This window comes from Crotalus tigris, unplaced genomic scaffold (assembly GCF_016545835.1).
Source record: "Crotalus tigris isolate CLP2741 ecotype Arizona unplaced genomic scaffold, ASM1654583v1 scf7180000017662.1067850, whole genome shotgun sequence".
Taxonomy (NCBI): domain Eukaryota; kingdom Metazoa; phylum Chordata; class Lepidosauria; order Squamata; family Viperidae; genus Crotalus; species Crotalus tigris.
The window spans coordinates 654616-674511 of NW_024096549.1; the positions used below are offsets into that span (position 1 = coordinate 654616).

At 37.5% G+C, this 19896-nt stretch overlaps 1 protein-coding gene across 3 annotated transcripts in view; it reads left to right on the forward strand.

Annotated features, from left to right (window-relative positions):
• Positions 1-19896, forward strand: part of B3GNTL1 (UDP-GlcNAc:betaGal beta-1,3-N-acetylglucosaminyltransferase like 1) — a 159134-nt gene that overhangs the window by 22915 nt on the left and 116323 nt on the right. For all 3 annotated transcript variants that reach the window (XM_039335837.1, XM_039335836.1, XM_039335835.1), the window contains exon 6: positions 9419-9484. In XM_039335837.1, the coding sequence (XP_039191771.1) occupies positions 9419-9484 (66 nt within the window). The remainder of the gene's footprint in view (positions 1-9418; positions 9485-19896) is intronic.

Here is a 19896-nt window from a genome sequence, read left to right on the forward strand (position 1 = left end):
ACTTTGGCTGGCAGTTATAAAGGGATACATCAGATTGCCATATCCCTGTTTCCTGGTATTCATTATCTAATCCTTCCCCTGCCTTTGGTTGCTTTTGCTTTTGCTGTTGACAGTGACAATATTGAAATGTTTTCTTCCTGGAAACTTCCTTCAGCAGAACTGTTCTGTTAATTTTGAACTACAAATGCTCTCCATGAGGCTCAGGAGAAATCATAAATTTTCTTTCTGAAAGTATCTGTTTCCTGAATATCATGGAGAATATTTTATTTCAAGATCATAAAAGAAAACTAAACTAAATAACAGCAGGATGGGGCTTGTGACCTTCATCAGGAGATTGGCAGATCCTCCCAAAAGTATGAGGATTATCTTTTTCTTTATTTGTTTTTTCTGTTTGTTTTTTGAATTAACAATAATGTTCTGAGATTTTTTAGATGATGTCTTTGACATCTGTCTTCTTGGGCAGTTAAGTTGAGAATTTGGGTCCTGCTTACTTATTCCAAAAGGAGATGCCATCCATCAGGTGATGAATGCTTTTTAAGCAATTCTGTTTTCTCTTTCAGTGGAGAATGATTTTTTTTTATTGATTTATCCTTACTCATTCTGCTAATTTGCTGCTGAAAATACAGTAAGAAATATTTAATGTTCTTGCTTTACACAAAACATGAATTTGACTATTTTTTTCTTCTTCTCATGGGTATCAAGTTAGTATAAGAACTTAATCAGAGCAAAGTATGCTTGACTGTGAGACCATACTTATTAATGATCCTGAGCTGTGGAGAAAATGCATCAGTAGCAAAGAAGAAAGGGAAAATAAAGTATTACAATTGTACAAAAGCAACCATGTTATTGATGTGGTATATTTAGTTGTAAGGCACATTAACAAACAAATATATTTTGAAAAATTTGGGATTAATGGTTCTGCATTTTTGACGTTTCATATTCTTGAACCATTTTATTTTGAACCATGACAACACATTCTTCTGTCATTTATGAAAACAATTGATGGCGATATTCCAGTCTCTCCTAGGTGTAAAAAGGATGCACTTCCTGTTTTTAGAGGCTATATCTTCCCTAGAGAAGCCAATTATGATGATTTTTCTTAAAGTACCTGCACATGTTAAGAGAGTGACTAATCTTAAAACAGGAAGGCGGTACTGCTTAGTCTCTTCTAGTCCTTGCTTTTCCTTGTTCATTTTCTCATTTATTTATAAAATTTAAATGGCTGCCAATCTCAATGACTGGGTATCCAAAATTAAAATAGATTAAAAAAATAATAAATATTGTAAAAATTAAAAATACATGCAGCTAAGAAACACAACCACAAGCACAACGTAGAAGATGGTCCCTGCACATGCTCAGGGCCCTAGGCTTGGACACAGAACTAGGTCTTTAGGGCTTTCAAATGGCCAGCAGAATTGGAGCCATCTTGATCTCTAGAGGGAAAAATTGTCATGATTCAATTTTCCAGACTGTTTTTACTACTTTTCCAAATGTGAGTAAGGAAGAGGCCATTCTAACTTCAGGAAGCAATTGGTGAATTAGGATGTGATAGGAAACAGAGTAAATTGTACAAATCCAATTGAATTATGATTCCTTGAGGTAGAGAAGAATGAGTCAATATGATAAAATAGCTAAAATGCTGGTCTAGGCCAGGGCTTTTCAACCTTTTCACTGACTGTACCACTTTTAGGCTATGGCAATATTTGACTACCACCTAGCAAGGTGTCAAAAACTTGATGACCCCCCCCCCAAAAAAAAGCCTGTTCAAAGTTGCAATTGCACTGAAATGACTTATGACCATTTTTCACACTTACGACCATTGCAGCATGCCCAGGGTCATGTGATTTATATTTGGATGCTTGGCAACTAATTCACATTTATGATGATTACAGTGTTCCAGGGTCATATGATCCCTTTTTGCAACCTTTTGATGAGCAAAGTCAATGGCAGGGCTGCTAGTGGCCAAGTGCTAAGGCGGGACTTCCTTCCTTCCCTCCCTCCCTCTTTCCCTACCTCCCTTTTTCTCATGCCCACCTCCTTCTGAAGGAAGAATTTGACACCCCCTCCCATATTTTCCCTCTTCCATATATTCATTAAACAAGGAAAAGCCTCCAGAGACAGAAAAGTGAAGCTGCTGAGGGAACTAGCTTAAAAAGGAACATTTCCCTTTAAGAATTAGTTACTGGCTAGAAAGGAAAGTTAATGAGTGTAGCCGGCATTTAAGGAAGAAAAAAAATGTAGTAAGTATTGGCTGCCAACTAAGGCAGCCTCCCCAAATGGCTCCATTCATAAGTAAAGGAATGCTACAGGCAAAATCCATTCAGGAGAAAAATACTTCAAAATCCCTTGCAGCAAAACTTACAGCTAACAATAGCACAGTGGTTCTCAATCTTTTTATACCGGCGACCCCGGTCATAAGCAGGCGACGCGCATGCGCGGCGGCGCCCCCTGCACGGCGCACATGCGCGGCACCGCCCCCTGCGCAGCGTGCATGCGCGGCACCGCCCCATGTGCCACCCCTGTGCGGTGGCACCCCCATGTGCCGCCCCCTGCACGGCGTGCATGCGCGGTGCCGCCCCTGCGCCGGCTGAGGAAAAAAATGGCGGATCGCGTTGTTTGGCGGCCCCCGTGAAATGGTCGTTCGACCCCAAATGGGGTCGCGACCCACAGGTTGAGAACCGCTGCAATAGCAGAACAATAGAAGCTAACAGGAGACATCAGCCATCAGCCAAATAGAAATTGCCAAACACTCCTTAAGAACACAAAGCCCAGATTTCACAAATCCCAGAATTTCAGTCACAAAAGCACATAAGAATCTTTCCACTCTTCATCTCCCTCCCTCCCTCCCTCCCTCCCTCCATGTCTTACCTCCAGCTGATGCTATCTTTCTTCATTCCTCCTGGTTGAAAAGCCCTGGTCTAGGCCAAGAAAACTCAGGTTCAAGCCCATCCTAAGCACTGGAAGGTCATTGTGTGATTTTGGATTAGTCTTTGAATTTTACCCTGCTTTACAGAATTGTTGATATGGGGAAAATTGAAAGAGAAAGTGTTAGTCGTTGAATTGAGGGAAAAGTGGGAGGAACTTCTAACAGATAAATTTCTGATGAAGCAAGAACTATCCAGGATATTCAGCCAGCAACTGTGTCCTTGCTATTAGTGGATAGAGTACTAGATTTATATATGAATTCATTAATAGGAATATATGTGTATTTTAAAAGACTTCAAATTAGCTAAAGCAAGTTATCTTTACAACAAATGCTCGAACAGCATTAATTATTCAGTATTATAGCAACAGTAATTGTGCTAGATGAAATTTATAGCTTAAGAAGCAGCTGAATACAGATCTGATCTTCCAGTTTCCTTATTCTTGGGAGGCAGTTTTGTAGATGTTTGAAATGATATTTTGTAGAAGCCAAAAATGTAAACAAACTATTTCAGTTTTTTAAGTGAAAATACATAAAATGTCAACATGCACAGATATAATCATATTTATAGAATGAAGCAATTACTTTACTGGCTTCTACTTATTTTTCAAATTGCAAATTGTAAAATTACTGCTGGTAGTGCAGTTGTCTTAGTTTCTCCATGGTTAGACTAACTATGTTCTGATTTCTTATTGAACAAAAACTGGCAATTTTGTCATATTACATGAAAGGTTAAATCATGATTTAAAACATGGTTACTTTCACATACTTAATACCGTATCTGATCATGGACACCTCTGTCATGGGAAATAAGCAATTTATGTTAGAATGGAGATGGAATAGATGGATTTTTGTGCTGATATAATAATGAACTAAACAGTTATAGGAATGTTTTACAAGTAATTAAAGTCCTGGATAGAAAGTGTGTTCATCTGATCAACAGAATCTTTGCTTTGCTGTACAGTACAATGTATAGTATTTCTGATGGAACAACACCCATGTTCTTGTAAGCAGTGTTTTCATTTGCTTTCAATAACTGAGAGGTATTGTGGAAGTAGCAACAAGAAGTATGTTTTTCTTTAATGTTATGCCTTTGAAAATTCTGACTGCATAGCAGCCATCCATAGAGGAAACATGGGGAGGTCAAATTGACAAAAACAGTGTGCCAGTATTGTGATGGAAGCCCTGCTCTCTTTCTACATGTACAGTGTTGTGATGTCGCACACATGTCCAAAAGAACCAGACCTTGCGAACCACAATACAGTGCTACTTTTCTCAGAATTAAATATATTTGATTGCCGCTGCGCCTGAATATGAATGTGGAATCGGTTTTCTGCTTTATCATTTAACTATTCCAAAGATATTCCAAATCAAATGCTAATAATCTGCTTTAGCACAAGAACTCATCAGTTAACCCATGTCAAACTGCCTTCCCATTTCCTTTTTCTATTTGTTTAGTAGAAGAATTTTGGATTACCAGAATGTTGTCAGAGTTACTTTCCCACAATAAGTTAAACATCTGATGTGTTGATAAAAAAATGGATGTTCTTCCCATAACTTTGTCTGCTTAAGAGTACAGAAAGAAGATAAACATTTCTGAAATTGATAATTACTTTCTATTCTTGTTGAAAACAACTTCTTAATACGATGCAATAATTTCTGAAAAACATGTTACCAGCTGTGAAATTTAAATTTAAATTCTATGATTGCTTTTATGTACTTTTCTTAGTTCTCATTTTCAGTTCTCTAAGTTGGTAATGAAATAACCAGAATATAAGGTTGGTGTCACACATATGGTATGGCCAAAACAGGATCTCGGGAATTGTAACTGTTAAAAGTATGAGAGGGAGTTATATTGGGGTTTTTTTTTTTTAGAGTGTTTAGAATATTGTGGTTTGGGCATGTGTGCCACTGATTTGTAAATGTGTGGCATTTTTTAAACCTAACTTGAATACTATTCTGCAACATTGACTGCATGATAAAAATTGGTAATCAGCCTTGGACCCTTTTTTGGCTTATTAGAATTTTATGATAATTTCCTTTCATTGAATGACTCATTTTTAAGAGAAACAATGTTGAACTAGCTTAAGTATCTCTTTAGATTTAGCAGCATTTAGTCAACATTTGATAACTAAATTCAAGAGTAGCATGGTGGCCTAGTGGTGAAGATGCTCACCTTCACACAGAAGGTTGAGAGTTCAGTGCTAGGTATGAGTAGGTGTTTCTCTCCTAGGGTGTAAAGAAAAATACCTGCTACGAAGTCTGTGTAGCATCAGAAAGGCCATTAAATGCTCAGCTCCATCCACTCACCCTGACTCTACCCCAAATTAAGAAATTACAGGATTGTAAAAAGGGAGTTTTTTAATAGCTAAATTCACAAGTTTTTTTTACTATGTAGAAAAGAATAATTGTGAAATATTTATTAAAGTATGTTAGGTTCTGTCTCAGTAACATTACTGCATATTTTTGTTCTAAGATGTATACAGACAACTGCATTGATTGAAATCAGAAATTGAAAACGGAGATGATAGTACATTGATATATTTAAAAGTGGGTTGAAAAGCACAAATATATAAGTAATTTAAAGGCTGTGAGATGTATTTTAAATGCTGTAATCAATGGGTATTACAATCTTTTGTTCAATTAAGAATAACTTGATTAATGGGGGGTGGGTTAGATTATGTAGCACAGTGCTTTTAAAGTAGGGCTTTTTGAAATTCTCTCAATTTCAAAATGAGTTCTACAAAACTAAATTGTTGCTTGGTGTATGTCCATTAAATGCATGCTAATGACTTTTATGTTATCTGCTTCTGTTTTAATATTCTGTCTCATCATAATCATCTATTTAAACAGTCAGATAAATAGATAATGTTGTTGAGACACCTTTGGAAAAGTCTTTGTGCATCTTCAAAAGAAAAAGACTTTTGACTGTATAATCAGCTTTTCTACAGTTTATTTATTCATTTTTGTTTATCTTTAACCTTGAAATAATTTCATGGAGCTATCAGTATAGATTGTTTTTCTTAATAGTCTGTCTCTTTCTGTGTTTGGTATTCAGAAGTACTGATTTAGTTTCAAGGTCATTCATTCCCTAGAAGAAGGAAAAACAATAGTTTAGTTTGGTTTCAAAGTCTTTTCATCTCTTTCCTTCAGATTAGATGGCTGATTCTAAGGCTTTTCTGGCTATTTAAACTTTCTTGATTGCTTTCTTCAGCACAAGACATACATATATGGAGGTTTAAATCTTCCTTTCTATAGCATATATAAGAAACGGGTTTTGTCAGAATTTCCACCGTTAAAACATCACAAGGTAATTATTCACATGTACCAGCCAAAGCATAAGAAATGAAAACGAACATCTGAAATACATAGAAGTTTTACCAATGGCAAAGCTTACATTCGTATTATGTTGAAATACATGTGGAGAGATATGTGTTGATAAGCCTTTTGTAAGGACCCACCCCACTTTTCATCTTAAGAAGACAGAACTCTTGGAATAATTCTTCCAACAGGAATCCTTTATTAAGAGAAAATGGTTGCAGGCATTCTAGACAGGACTTGGGGTCCAAGCTCTTCAATTCAAGGTTTTAAGGGTTTCCCCAGTAGCCCCACCCAATCAACCCCCTCTTTCAGCGACAGTCTCAGGCATTACACTTCCACCCCCTTTTCATTACTGCCTGGCTGGATGGAGACTTCAAAGAAACTACATGAAAGGAAAACGGCCCCATTCTTATGGTTAGTTCTTTTGCAATACACACATTCAGTTCCTTAGAAGTATACTGAAGGAAGTGAGGGCCATAAAGCCCCTTTGTTCTTCCCCTTCTCTCCCTCTTATGGCAGAATCCAGAGAAGGCAGAATTGGGGTTTTCTATATTTGATAACTAAAGATGAAATATAATTGGATTCTGATACCTTTATAAGTTCCACAAATTTTGCAGGATCAAGTATTAGACTGAAATGGTCAAATTCTGGACAGTATTATTTATTACTGCCCAATATCCTCTTCCTGCTTTCCACTTGTGGTAAACTAGTCTAGTATTCAACAGTATTCTGCTATAATGTTTTGGAACCTTTGTATCCAGGTATGCACAGCTGAGATTCAACATCTCTTTTATACAGCGGAAGAGGGAGGTAAAAGTATCCTTTTATTTTTGCCAGTGTTTTTAGCTGTTGCACATTTAAAATTATGACTTGTTTAAAATTGCTGGTCATTAGAACAGAGATATATTAATACTGGCAGCAATTTATTTCTCATCTAAATAAGAGGTGCAAATTCTGAGGTCAGCTGCAAAATTTTAATTTGAACGAATTTAGAATTTTATTCAAATATTAAACAGACTTGGTAACTCCACAAGTGAAAAATCAGAAAAACGGTCCTGACCTAACTCTTGCAAAGGTTTCTAAAGTAAGGATTCTGAATCCTCTGAAGACATTAATCATCCTTGGAACAACACCTTTTTCCTGAAGCATATGGGCAGGTCTAAACTGAAATACTCTTTGAAACATTCTCTGATTGTACCAGATTGGCAGTGTTGGTAGCTTACTTCCTCTCAGAATCTTCCATATAGTACTATGTTTTCCCCAAAATAAGACCTGGTCTTATTTTTTTTAGGTCTTCTTTTCAGGGGGGGTGTCTTTTTCATGGTCTCACCTTGCAGCGGTAGCACCGACAGCCCCGGCCAGCTGGCCCACTTCTTCTGCTGCCTAAGGAAATGCCTCTGCAGCTGAGAATGGTGCTCTGGCCTGCATTTCAGGCCTCTGCAATGAGAACCAAGCTGTGGATTGAATCTGTAGGTCGGTTCTCAGCTGTAGCGGCCTTTCTGAAAGGCCTCTGATGGCGAAATGCGGCTGCAGAAGAAGTGGACCGGTGAGACAAGGCAAGTGTTGATTCATGGGAGGCCTGGCTGCAATGGTAAGCAGGTAAGGGGCAGCTCTATCCCTCCACCCCCACCCTAGCTTGATTTTTAGGCATGTGCCTCGCTCTAAAACTAGGGCTTATTTTTGGGGTAGATCTTGCTTTCAGGGAAACACGTTGTTACATTTGCTATAGCAGTCAAAATGTTTTTCTGATGTAATGAAGCAGTGTGATAACATTGCCCTCTTTTATCCATGAAGGAAAAATAAATCAGGACATGTTTACTAAAGATGTATTTTATTATGTTCCTCAGATTTTTTCTTTCACTTTCTGATTGCCACAAAGCCTATTCCAACTCATTCTGTTGGAATCAGAAAAGGGAGTAATTAAGGCCTGAGCATATTCCTGGAACCATCTTTGTCAGAGAATAGCTGTAGTGGAGTTGTGGCAACATTTTGGTGGCAAGAACTACACTCAACATGGATGGAGTCACATATATGGGTGGTGTAGAGGTTTGGGGAAAAGATTGAAGTGGCTATGATTCCCTAAAATGCTTCTCCCATGTAATTTCATTTATATGTAAACACATTTGGTGGACATTTAAACAGTAGCAAATGAAAATGAGTTTGCCTTTTTATAAGTCTATCAAAGTTTGCGAAGATGAGACACACAGATAATTAAGTAACCTGTTCTGTATAGTGACTAAGAATTCCCGTCTTCAGTTCTAGCTGGTTTGCTAGTTTCAACTTTTCCTGTCTGCAATGATGCTTGCCATAGCAACCATTCATCCAAATTACTGTGGTAAGCTTTTTGTGGAGTTGTTCTGCCATTGTCCACTTAGCGTACTGATGGAAGATTAATGCTATAGTACACCTATTTCTACAGTTTGCATTGGCTGCTTATTTCGTTTTATCCCATTGACCTCATCTGTGTTTTCATCTTTTTCAACTTATGCATGCTATTCTTTCTCTAATTGTTACAAAATATAAGGAGGGTTGTGGTACAAACTGGAATGTTGGAGTGTTTTGAAATTTTATTGCAGAACTCTTCTACTAAGGGTTCCCCATTAAAAATAATTATGGCAGGCTGCTCCCAGATAAGCTAATTTTTTTTCACTTGTGCTAGTTTATTCACATGAGTTTTAGGCCTTATGCAAAGGATTCCTTCCTTTAGCCCAGCCTTTAACTCCATTAATTTTTAAACTAATGCTTTTATGTCTGTATTCTGGTAATATAAACTGCTCTACTATCATTAAATAAAAAGTGCTATAGAAAAATAGTGCTAGTAATTTAGGCATCAATGTTGTTCCTTTCTCATTTTCTATTTTTTCTCATTGTTTAAAATCAAAACTTTTATTATCTGTTTATTATTTTTAAACATGCAAAATGGCACTACACTTCAAGTCTAATGTGAAATTTTGATTTTTGACTTTTAATTTTCATCCAATTTAAATCTTAATATTCTGATGGCCAGCTTTCAAATAATTTAGTATCTGGTATGTTTCCAGCTCTTGCACTCTAAGGGGTCCCTGTAATTTTGACTTTATTATAGAAAATGACCATTGATCTGACAGTCTTTTCTAGTTAATTGTTTCAGATGGATTTTCTTTCTGACTCAGTAATGAATGCCATTTATTTCAGGATGATGTGATGATGCCCCAGAGAATAAGGCTGCAGTGGGAAGCTAATATTAAGTATCCAAGGAATGTGAGTATTTATATTTTGTTGTTAGTAAAACATACAATGAGTTTTAACATAAAAGCTTGGAAAATACTATAATAAGATTGACTGTATTGGAATGTAGTAGTTGTTAGTGACAGAGATTCCAGTCCCAATTGCCATTGTCAAGAAGAACTACCTGTAGTAATAGTGTACAAGTTATACCTGGTGAACACATGGCTGAGCTCAGGTTTGAAGTAGGCTATATAGTAAAATTAACTGGAACTTTACCTTACAGTGAACTGGATGCAGAAAAAGAAAGCAGTAACAATCTTGATTTAAGATTATTATAGATTATAATAGAGCATCATGTGATAGCTGTAAAACGTTTTACTGCAGCTTGCCATACATATCTGAGAATTCTAGTAGATTACTTAACTGGTGGGCTGATGACATTCAACCTGCCAAATTACAGATTTTTTAATTATAGAATCCTTAAGTTAAAGTAGAACACTTATCAGAGTTGCAGTGATAAAAAACAGGTAATCAATTTAGATGAAATTATAACCGTTTTGGTTTGGGTAGATGTTATTTTGCATGTGTGTGTATTTAATTTTAAAAGGCACTCTGCAAAGTTAGGCTCCGTTCTTAGTGCATTTGTAAGCAGACCTCTTAATAGTGTTTACTTTGGATTGGTTTAGGTTGAGAAGATTGGGCATTCTTGTGAAAGGAGTGTAAAAGCTGGATAAGGAGAAAACAAGACTTTTTTTTTGTAAAAGAGTAAGTTGTGGTCCCACCAGATGGAATCCTGATATGTATGGCAGATTGCAGAGGAGTAAAACTTTTTATAGTTATCCCACATTGTGAAAGAGAAAGTTTGACAAAATAACTGCCAAAACATGTAGCCACTACAGATGGATCACTCTTAATAGACACTATCATAAAAGATCATCTAAAATTTAGTTATTTTACTAATCTCATTTTGCTGTAGCTTTCAGCAGTTGTTTAAGTTATAAGTATGAGAAGATGTCTTTTGAAGTGAAGAAGCTTTCTTATAAATAAAGGAATAGATTATATGAGAAAATATTTTATTGTGATTAATTCTCATTTTCAATTTCATACATGCACAATATGTTCTGACTAAAAATGTTTGCAACTTGCTTTCCACAAGTGTCCTTTAGAAAGAGAAAGGTAGTAAAGTAAAGAATCTTTGGGGAGGCTGAAAGAGGGTAAGGCCAGATGGATAATAATAATTCCCTTTTTCTTTGAACCAGAATGAAAACAACAGAAACAAACAGTCTTAGCCCTTAATTTATACCACAATATTGGCATGCCTAACTTGGCAGACATCATAATCAAAGAAATCCAGAGTTGACTGTGTTCTAAAATGAGTTGAATGTGTGTATTTTTTTCTTGTAAATAAAAGATAGATGCACATGTAAACATATATGAGCTTATATTTGCCAGGTCTCATTTCACTTGTCTGAACATGTTGCATAGTAGGGACACAACAGAAAAAAAATGAATTGAACATATATGTGGCTTGCTTATGATTTGTAGATGTGCACAGCTATGGCAATTGTTAAATTAGTCTTGTGTATGCTTGACTTGGGTAGACAGTTCTTTGTAGTGCATTTGCTTTCTTCTAAGAAGAATTGTGTTTGTCTATGCCCTGTTTGTTGCCCCATTCTCACTGCTATCTTTTAAATAAAAAGAATGGTATAGGAATATATACAATGAAAGTATGTGTCCATCTTGCTTTGTTTAGATTGTAAAACAATAGGCATCCTACAGTCTTCCTATCATTCATTCTTATTTGACAAATCCAAAGTGTTGTCAAACTTAGTTTCTTCATTTGGAGGCAACATTACAGTGGACTGAAATGCAACTAAAAAGTTTTACAGTAGAGCTTTCTGTTTTATGTCCAATGTTATATTGTAAGCAAAATCACTTTGCTTTTGATGTCTGTTTCTGTTATCTTCTTTATTTGCCTTGTTCCCTTAGTGGCTAATGAAGGATGAGTAAGTTGCCTGATAGACAAGCAGCTATCTTAGTGCTATTAATGAAGTAGAACATGCACCATCTTGTCCAAGTTTTAGGGGATAGTTTCACCTTTTGCAGCCTGAGAATGTGAACAAGATGCTTATAGTGGTTTATTTCATTGCATGTTCTCTTGTCCCAGGGTAATTTAGGTTATCTGCATGATCTTAGCTCTCTGGGTCTAAGGAGTATTCAAGACATCATTACATCACAGGGTGGTTTTTTCTATTAAAGGAATACATTAGTATACTTGAAGGAAAGGGGATGTCCCAGAATTCAAAAGCTTGTGATTATGGTGAATATCTTCCTTTGTGAGGTACATGAGAGGATCCTAACAAACCAATCATAGATATTCTGGGAGATTTATCTTAAATATATCTCAGTCTTATGTCTGGCCTGATTAATTGCCTTGATCACTCTGATGGATATAATAATAATAATAATAATAATAATAATAATAATAATAATAATAATAAAGTTGGAAGGGACCTTGGAGGTCATCTAGTCTAACTTCCTGTTCAGGCAGGAAACCCTATACCATTTCAGACAAATGGCTGTCCAGTCTCTTCTTAAAAACTTCCAGTGTTGGAGCATTCACCGCTTCTGGAGGCAGGTTGTTCCACTGGTTAATTGTTCTAAGTGTCAGGAAGTTTCTCCTTAGTTCTATGTTGCTTCTCTCCTGGATTAATTTCCATCTGTTGCTTCTTGTCCTGTCTTCAGGTGCTTTGGAGAATAGCTTGACTCCCTCTTCTTTATGGCAGCCCCTGAGATATTGGAACACTGCTATCATGTCCCCCCCTCGTCCTTCTCTTCATTAACTAGACATACCCAATTCCAGCAACTGTTCCTTATATGTTTTAGATTCCAGACTTCTAATCATCTTTGTTGCTCTTCTCTGTACTCTTTCTAGAGTCTCAACATCTTTTTTACATCTTTGTGACCAAAACTGGATGCAGTATTCCAAGTGTGGCCTTACCAGGGCATTATAAAGTGGTATTAAAATTTCATGTGATCTTGATTCTGTCCCTCTGTTAATGCAGCCTAACACTGTGTTGCCTTTTTTGGCAGCTGCAGCACACTGCTGGCTCATATCTAAGTGATTGTCCACTAGGACTCCGAGATCCCATGTTTGGAAAGAACCTTTTACTCTTACCTGGTCACTCAACAGCTTCTAATATCAATCCTTCCAGTTAAATATACTTACTGGGAACATCTCCAGTGTTCATTTCTGTACTCTCAGTAAGTCCACAAAATAACATTTGAGAACTGCCACCAGATACTGTATTGTTTTCAATGTTATTTATATAACGCTAGCAAGAAAACAGGGAAAGTAGTCAGGGGTCAGACAAAAAAGTTCTTTGACAGACTTGCAAGATTGATGTTAGACCAGATTAGGAAATCAAAGTCATGTAGGCCAATACTATTTATTATAAGGACATAATAATAAAAAAACCTTGCAAGTCTGAATATGCTTCTCTCCCTTTTCTTTTTATCCTAAGGAATCTAAACTAAGGAGAATCTTATCTGAGACATTTTCTTACATTACAGTTCTACCTCAACTATCAAAAAACTTGTTTTATCTAATTGTTGTCTTGGTTGTAATTCTTTCTCCTGTCCCTCAAGGTCATTCTTTCTGCCTATAAAAAGGCAAAAGTGACTTGCAGCTTGTAAAATATTCCAAAAACAGCCAAAAAAGAGTCTTGGGATATTTTAGCAATAAAGGGACATACAAAGAGCATATAGTTCATTGCTAGGGAAAAAATGGTGATTTGATAATGGATAGTGGTGAGGAGGCAGAATATTTTAATTTTTAATCTGCATCTATCTTCTCATGTCAGCCTTGTGGGGCCGGGGTGGGGAAAAACTGTAGTTTAGGGAAGACAAGAAGAGGATAAGAAAAGAATGTAATTAATTAACGTACATCAAAGTATCCTGGGATAGATGAATTATCTTCTTAGATACTGAAGAAACTACTGGAGGTGACTACAGATAGTCTTAATAATGTTTAAGGACTCTTAGAGGACCGGTGAGGTCACTGAAGAACGAGATCTGCAGATTACTTCCTCATCTTCAAATTGGGGAACAAGGAGAAAGAAACTGTAGCTTTGTCTGTTTAAAATATATGATTTTTTCCCCTCATTTATTTATCAGTCATATTTTTATAGCTGCCAGTCTTACATGAAAGTGACTCTGGCTGATGTACAGCACTTAATTAAAAAGCTATAAATATATTAAAAACAGGCATACTTAAAATGGTTGTATTTTTTGAGCAGATTATCCAGCAACATGTTTATGAGCAGTTGGATATGTACACAGAGTTAACAACAACAACAATAATAATAATGTTGGAAGGGACCTTGGAAGTCATCTAGTCCAACCCCCTGCTCAAGCAAGAAACCCTATACCATTTCAGAACAAATGGCAGTTAACATGAGCCAACATGGGATTGTCACAAAAAAGTTTGCAAGATCAAGCTTAATTCCTTGTTAATTCCTTATTCTATGACATGCCAAAGAATTACTTTGGCATGTCATAGAATAGTCTTTGTCAGACTGCCTTGTGCATACGTGAATAAAATGGTAAATATGGGGTAGATCGAGGTCCCCAACCCCCGGTCCATGGACTAATACCGGGTTGCGGCATGCCAGCAACTGGGCCGCACAAACAAGCGAAGCCCCATCCATGGGATGCAGGCAGCACACAAAGCCATGCCCCTCTGGTCCATTGAAAAATCTTTCTCCACAGAACCAGTCCCTGGTGCCCAAAAGGTTGGGGGCCTCTGGAGTAGATGATATATTAGTTGACTGAATAACTATTTTCAAGGAGTGCTCATTAATGAGTCCACTTATTTTGGTGGGAAGTAAAATGTAGAATGCCAAAGGTTCTGTCTTGGCTCTGTGCTATTCAACATTTTTGTCAGTATGAATGAGGTTAAAGCATACTCTCCTCAGCACTGAGGAGAGACTAATACTTAAATAAGAGGGAAGATTAAAAAATATCTGGGCTCTATGAGCTGAAATGAATAGAATGGAACTTAATAAATACTGAGAAATAAAACTGCATTGGATAAGAAAAGTATGAGATGCAAACATAGGATGGTGGAGATCTCATATACTTTATATATCAGAAGACCTCAAAACATTCAGCTATATTCATTTACTGTATGTTCAAGACAAAGAAGGTGAAGCAGAACTGAGTACTTCTGATGGAGATATTGGCTAATAGGCTGGATCAAGGCATAGAAATGTTCCATGTTATTCTGCAATATTCATTCCATCACTAAATTTTCACATAGATTAATATACACAAAATATATATTTTAAATTATGTAAACCTTTTAGTTTCAATAATTTTTAAAATCATTTTACTTAACATAAACATTCAGATAAATATTCTTAAAATCTGTTAATCTCAAGGAGTTAGAAAAACAGAAAGACTACCAACTCTGTTACCCTTTTATATAACTGCTTTCTCTTCAGACTGCTGATATTCTGAGAAGGCTACACGAACAGCATAAAATAAAGTGGCTTCACGAAATCAGGAAGCACTACAATCTGAATAGATTTTTCATCCTGAATGTTCAAGGTTGCATTAGAATTCAAGAAATGTCCTGGTGCTGTATTATCTTTGCTTTAATGTGATTCTGGTATGATTCTTCTACAAAAAAGTGTACTGTCTGCAATCCTGTGTAGTTTATCTGCTTTGCTGACTAATGAGGTTTGGAAAAGCAGCCCTGTTTTCTCTTTTTTAAAAGATCTTGAACCAGAACAGTAGCCATTTTTTTAAAAAAAAAATCATAATGATATGAATAAAAAGCCTTCACTACATTTTATCATTAATATAGAGAAGGTTACCAGTGTTGGAAGTCTAGTGCTTATGCATATTTCCACACCATGCTTAAATTCAGCAGTGTTTGCTTTTCATTAAACTGGGATTTCAAACTTTTTTTTTCTTCAGTTTGGAGTTTCTGCAAAACCACAGTGGATTTTCAAAGCAACAGTTCAAGTCTGTTCTACATTTTAATGAAACAGTATAAATCTAAACCATTCTCTCTGATATAACTTAGCAATTAAATGTTAAATCCAGTATGGTCTCCACATGACAATAACCACATCTAACAATGATGCTATTATTGCAGTATTACAAAATGGTTACTAAATAGATGATCATATTTTATTCACATGATAAAACCACAAGTGAAGGTACTAACAGAATATTTTCTTTATGTGTTAAGTAGCTAAACATGGGCATTGTAAGATCTTTTATGGTTGGATATCTTTTTCAGTGATTTTAAGCTTTTAAATATTGAGAAACTATATTAATATGATGCCAGAGTCTTGAAGACTTCAGTTAATCAACACAACAGAAAGTTTCATAAATTTTAATATTAACTCTTTTCCTAGTTAGCTGCTCACATATAGAAAATTAAAAATGCATTTTTGCTGATGCTTCTTTTGATACGCTTGGATTCCTTGCATATTTCTGAAATGAAAAATGAAATGGAAATGGAAATAAAATGAAAAAATTAACACAGATTAACATGAATAAAATGACTTGTAGAGAAATAACATAGGAAAATCTTACTATATTAATTGAAGGTCAGAAAGAAATTAAAATATTAAGACTTTGTTAATATAAATTTTACCTAGCTAATATGTCTTTTGTTTTTCATTTACACTAGGTATTTCAAAAAAGTCAGGTTTTGGTGTATCACAATTAACAGAATGCTATTTGCTTCCATGTTTTTTTTTGAAAATTTCTATTATTTTAAAGAAATAGATAAAAACAAGCCCAACTATTAGGCAGTAAGCAGAGAAAAATAAAACAAAATAGTGTAAGAAAAGAAAAAATGTAAGAAAAATAGAAAAAAAAGCAATGGCTTGTGATATTGTTCACTGTAGTTATAAGTACAAATATATTTTAATCTCTAAGACTACATCACATTACTCTTCTTTGTATTATCTATTCTATTTAATCGTCAAAACCATAAGTCACAAGTTCATTTTTTTCCATTTTTACACAAAAGGTCCATAAGAGGCTTCCAGTCAGCAGTGAATGTAGATAATGTCTATTTTCTATCAAAGAAATTGATTTATCATTTTCAACAAAATCTGTCAAGCTTACCAATCATTTCTCCAAATTGGGTAGCATCAAATCTTTCCATTTCTGGGCATACACTATTTTGATCATATATTGACATAATATTTCCATTGGTCAGGCTTTGACAGCACAGAAGCAAAATACTTAGCTGCCAGAGTCTCAGAATATAATGGGGATGTTCTTTGCTCTTACGACATCAGTGATATTCTCTTGTGTAGATTATTCATATCACCCTTACTGCTTTGGTGCTTATTATAATGATTGTAAATTGATTTAAATTAATTTTCATAAAATGAAGGTGCAGTGTCCTGTATTAAGAGGACATATTATAGTATACACGTACACATATGTATATGTACGTAGCTGCAGCTGCCCAAAAAGCCAACAAAGTGCTAGGCTGCATTAACAGAGGAATAGAATCAAGATCACGTGAATGTTAATACCATTTTACAATGCCTTGGTGAGGCCACACTTGGAATACTGCATCCAGTTTGGTCACCACGATGTAAAAAAGATGTTGAGACTCTAAAGTACGGAGAAGAGCAACAAAGATGATTAGGGGACTGGAGGCTAAAACATAAGGAACGGTTGCTGGAACTGGGTATGTGTAGTTTAATGAAGAGAAGGACGAGGGGTGACATGATAGCAATATCTCAGGGGTTGCCACCAAGAAGAGGGAGTCAAGCTATTCTCCAAAGCACCTGAAGGCAGGACAAGAAACAACGGATGGAACTAACCAAAGAGAGAAGCAATCTAGAACTAAGAAGAAATTTCCTGACAGATAGAACAGTGGAACAATTTGCCTCCAGAAGCTGTGAATGCTCCAACACTGGAAGTTTTTAAGAAGAGATTGGACAGTCTTTTGTCCGAAATTGTATAGGGTTTCCTGCCTGAGCAGGGGTTGGATTAGATGACCTTCAAAGCCCCTTCCAAAATAATAATAATATTAATATTAATAATAATAATAATGTACAGCACAGCTGCAGTTATAACTGAATACCTGGGATGCAAAATCAACAAAGAAGAAAAACAAAGGCTCATTTGCCCAGATAGCAAGGCTATCTGGGCAAATGAGGGGATGAATTGGCGGTAAAAGTTTGCAAAGCCCAGGAAACTTTATAGTTGCTTTCTTGCGCGGGGTGGTGCCCAATCTAATACTGCTCTGACCTTCTCTGGGTCCATTTCAATGCCCTGGGGGGATATGCGATAACCTAGGTAGTCTATCCTTTCCTGGTGGAATTCGCATTTTGAGAGTTTGGCATATAGGTGGGCAGTTCGCAGCTTCTTTAAAACCGCTCTGACAAGGTTGACATGTTCCTCTTTTGTTTCAGTGAAGATAAGAATGTCGTCCAAGTAAACAAGGACCCCCTTAAACAGGTGCTCCCTTAGAACGTCATTGATTAATTGCATAAAGACTGCAGGGCCCCCTTGTAATCCAAATGGCAAGACTTTGAATTGATAGCACCCCATGGGGCAGTTAAATGCAGTCTACCATTCGTCCCCTTCCTTAATTCTCACGCGATAGTAAGCTTCCCTTAGGTCTAGTTTAGAAAAAAATTTCTCTTTCGATAGGTGTGACAGCATGTCTTTCATGAGGGGCAGAGGGTATAGGTTGCTTTCACTGATTGTATTCAGGGCCCTATAATCCATGCATAAACGTAAAGAGCCATCCTTCTTCTCTCTAAAAAGGACCGGGGCAGCCACTTTAGGCGTGGCTGGCTGAATGAAACCTCTCTTTCCATTTCCTCCTTCTCCTTTGGGCTCATGGAGTATAATCTGGGCTTCGGGAGTTTTGCCCCAGGCTTGAATTCAATGGTACAGTCAGTGGGGGGGGGAGCTCATTCGCCCTCTCCTCACTGAAAACTTCAGCAAGGTCTCTATATTCCACTGGTATTTCTGTTAGTCTCCTTTCCTCTCCTATGGATGCTTTTTCTATTCTTGATTCTGGTAGCCTCCCTTGGGGTTTTAAGTCCATAGGGTCCCCCTTCGGGAATTTGATTTCTCTCCTCCAATTTACCCAGGGGTTCCATTTTTTTAACCATTCCATCCTTAGGATCATTGGGCATTCCATGCCTGGGGTTACCACAAACGTTATATCCTCCTCATGTTTGCCCAGGGAGAGGTGTATTGGTAGAGTGGCTAGGGTAGCTGGCACCCCCCCTGCTATGGATCCATCTAACTGGCCAAATGAGATTGGTTGTTCCAGTCTCCTCGATGGGATGCCCAGATTCCCCACTAGTGTTGGGCTAATGAGGCAGCGGGTGCAGCCAGAATCTATTAAGGCTTTCACCTTCACATCCTCCTTAGCCATTTCAAAGACGGACTAAATTATGATTTATATGACACTTGCCTGCCCCGAGGGGACCCACACCAACTTGAGGAATGGTACACCTTGGCAGAGGAAGCAGAGATCGACATATTGAAAAGACACCGTCGAGGAAAACAATGGAGCTGCTCCGCATCTGAGTTGACACACGAACCAGTGAAACCACCAGCTACAGCCAAGAAACAAATGGGGTGTTTCAAGTGCGGAAGAGAAGGGCATCAAGCCGTAGAATGCCGCTCCAAAGCCCCCCAGCACAACCCAGACAAATCCCTAATCAGCAAATCCGGAAAGTCTTCAGCTAAGCCAAAAGAAACTGTCATGAGAATGGTGGAAATTGCGGAACCCCCCACTTCTGCTCACCAAGGGGAAAGAACTCCAGCCTACACCACAGGGCCGGTAGATGCCTCATATGACAGCTCGGAGGGCGAACCCCTGGTAAGTGGACACATCACATCCATCCTCAAGACAGTGACTATATAAATTCCCCCCAGTTTGCTGGCAATGGCCCGGACTTCTTGTGTATATTCAGCCACCGGGTGTTTGCCTTGCCTCATCGTTTTTATCCTTTCACGGGCTTTGCGATCCGCCAGGGAGTCTTCAAATCGTCTTCTCAGAGAGGACATGAAACGGTTGAAGTTGCTGAGTTCTGGGGCATTGGAGTCATGCAAGTTCACCACCCAATCTGCAGCCGGTCCATCCAGGGCAGACTGCACGATCCAGATGCAGGCTTTGTCACTGGGGATGTCCTGCCCGTATTCCTCCATGTAGCTGAGAACTTGGGTTAGGAAAAACCCCAAGCGTGTTGGCTCCCCTTTGAATTTCACCTCCAATGGTGGACGTCTTGGAATGGATCGGTGCCTCCGTTGTTGGTGGTAGTGTCTTCCGTCCAGATCGCCATCTGTGGTCCGGTAGGGGGTGGGGACTACTGGATCAGCAGATGTCCCCAGGGTTGCAGGTTCCACGTCCCCCTCGGTGTCTCTCCCTTTGCGGCTCC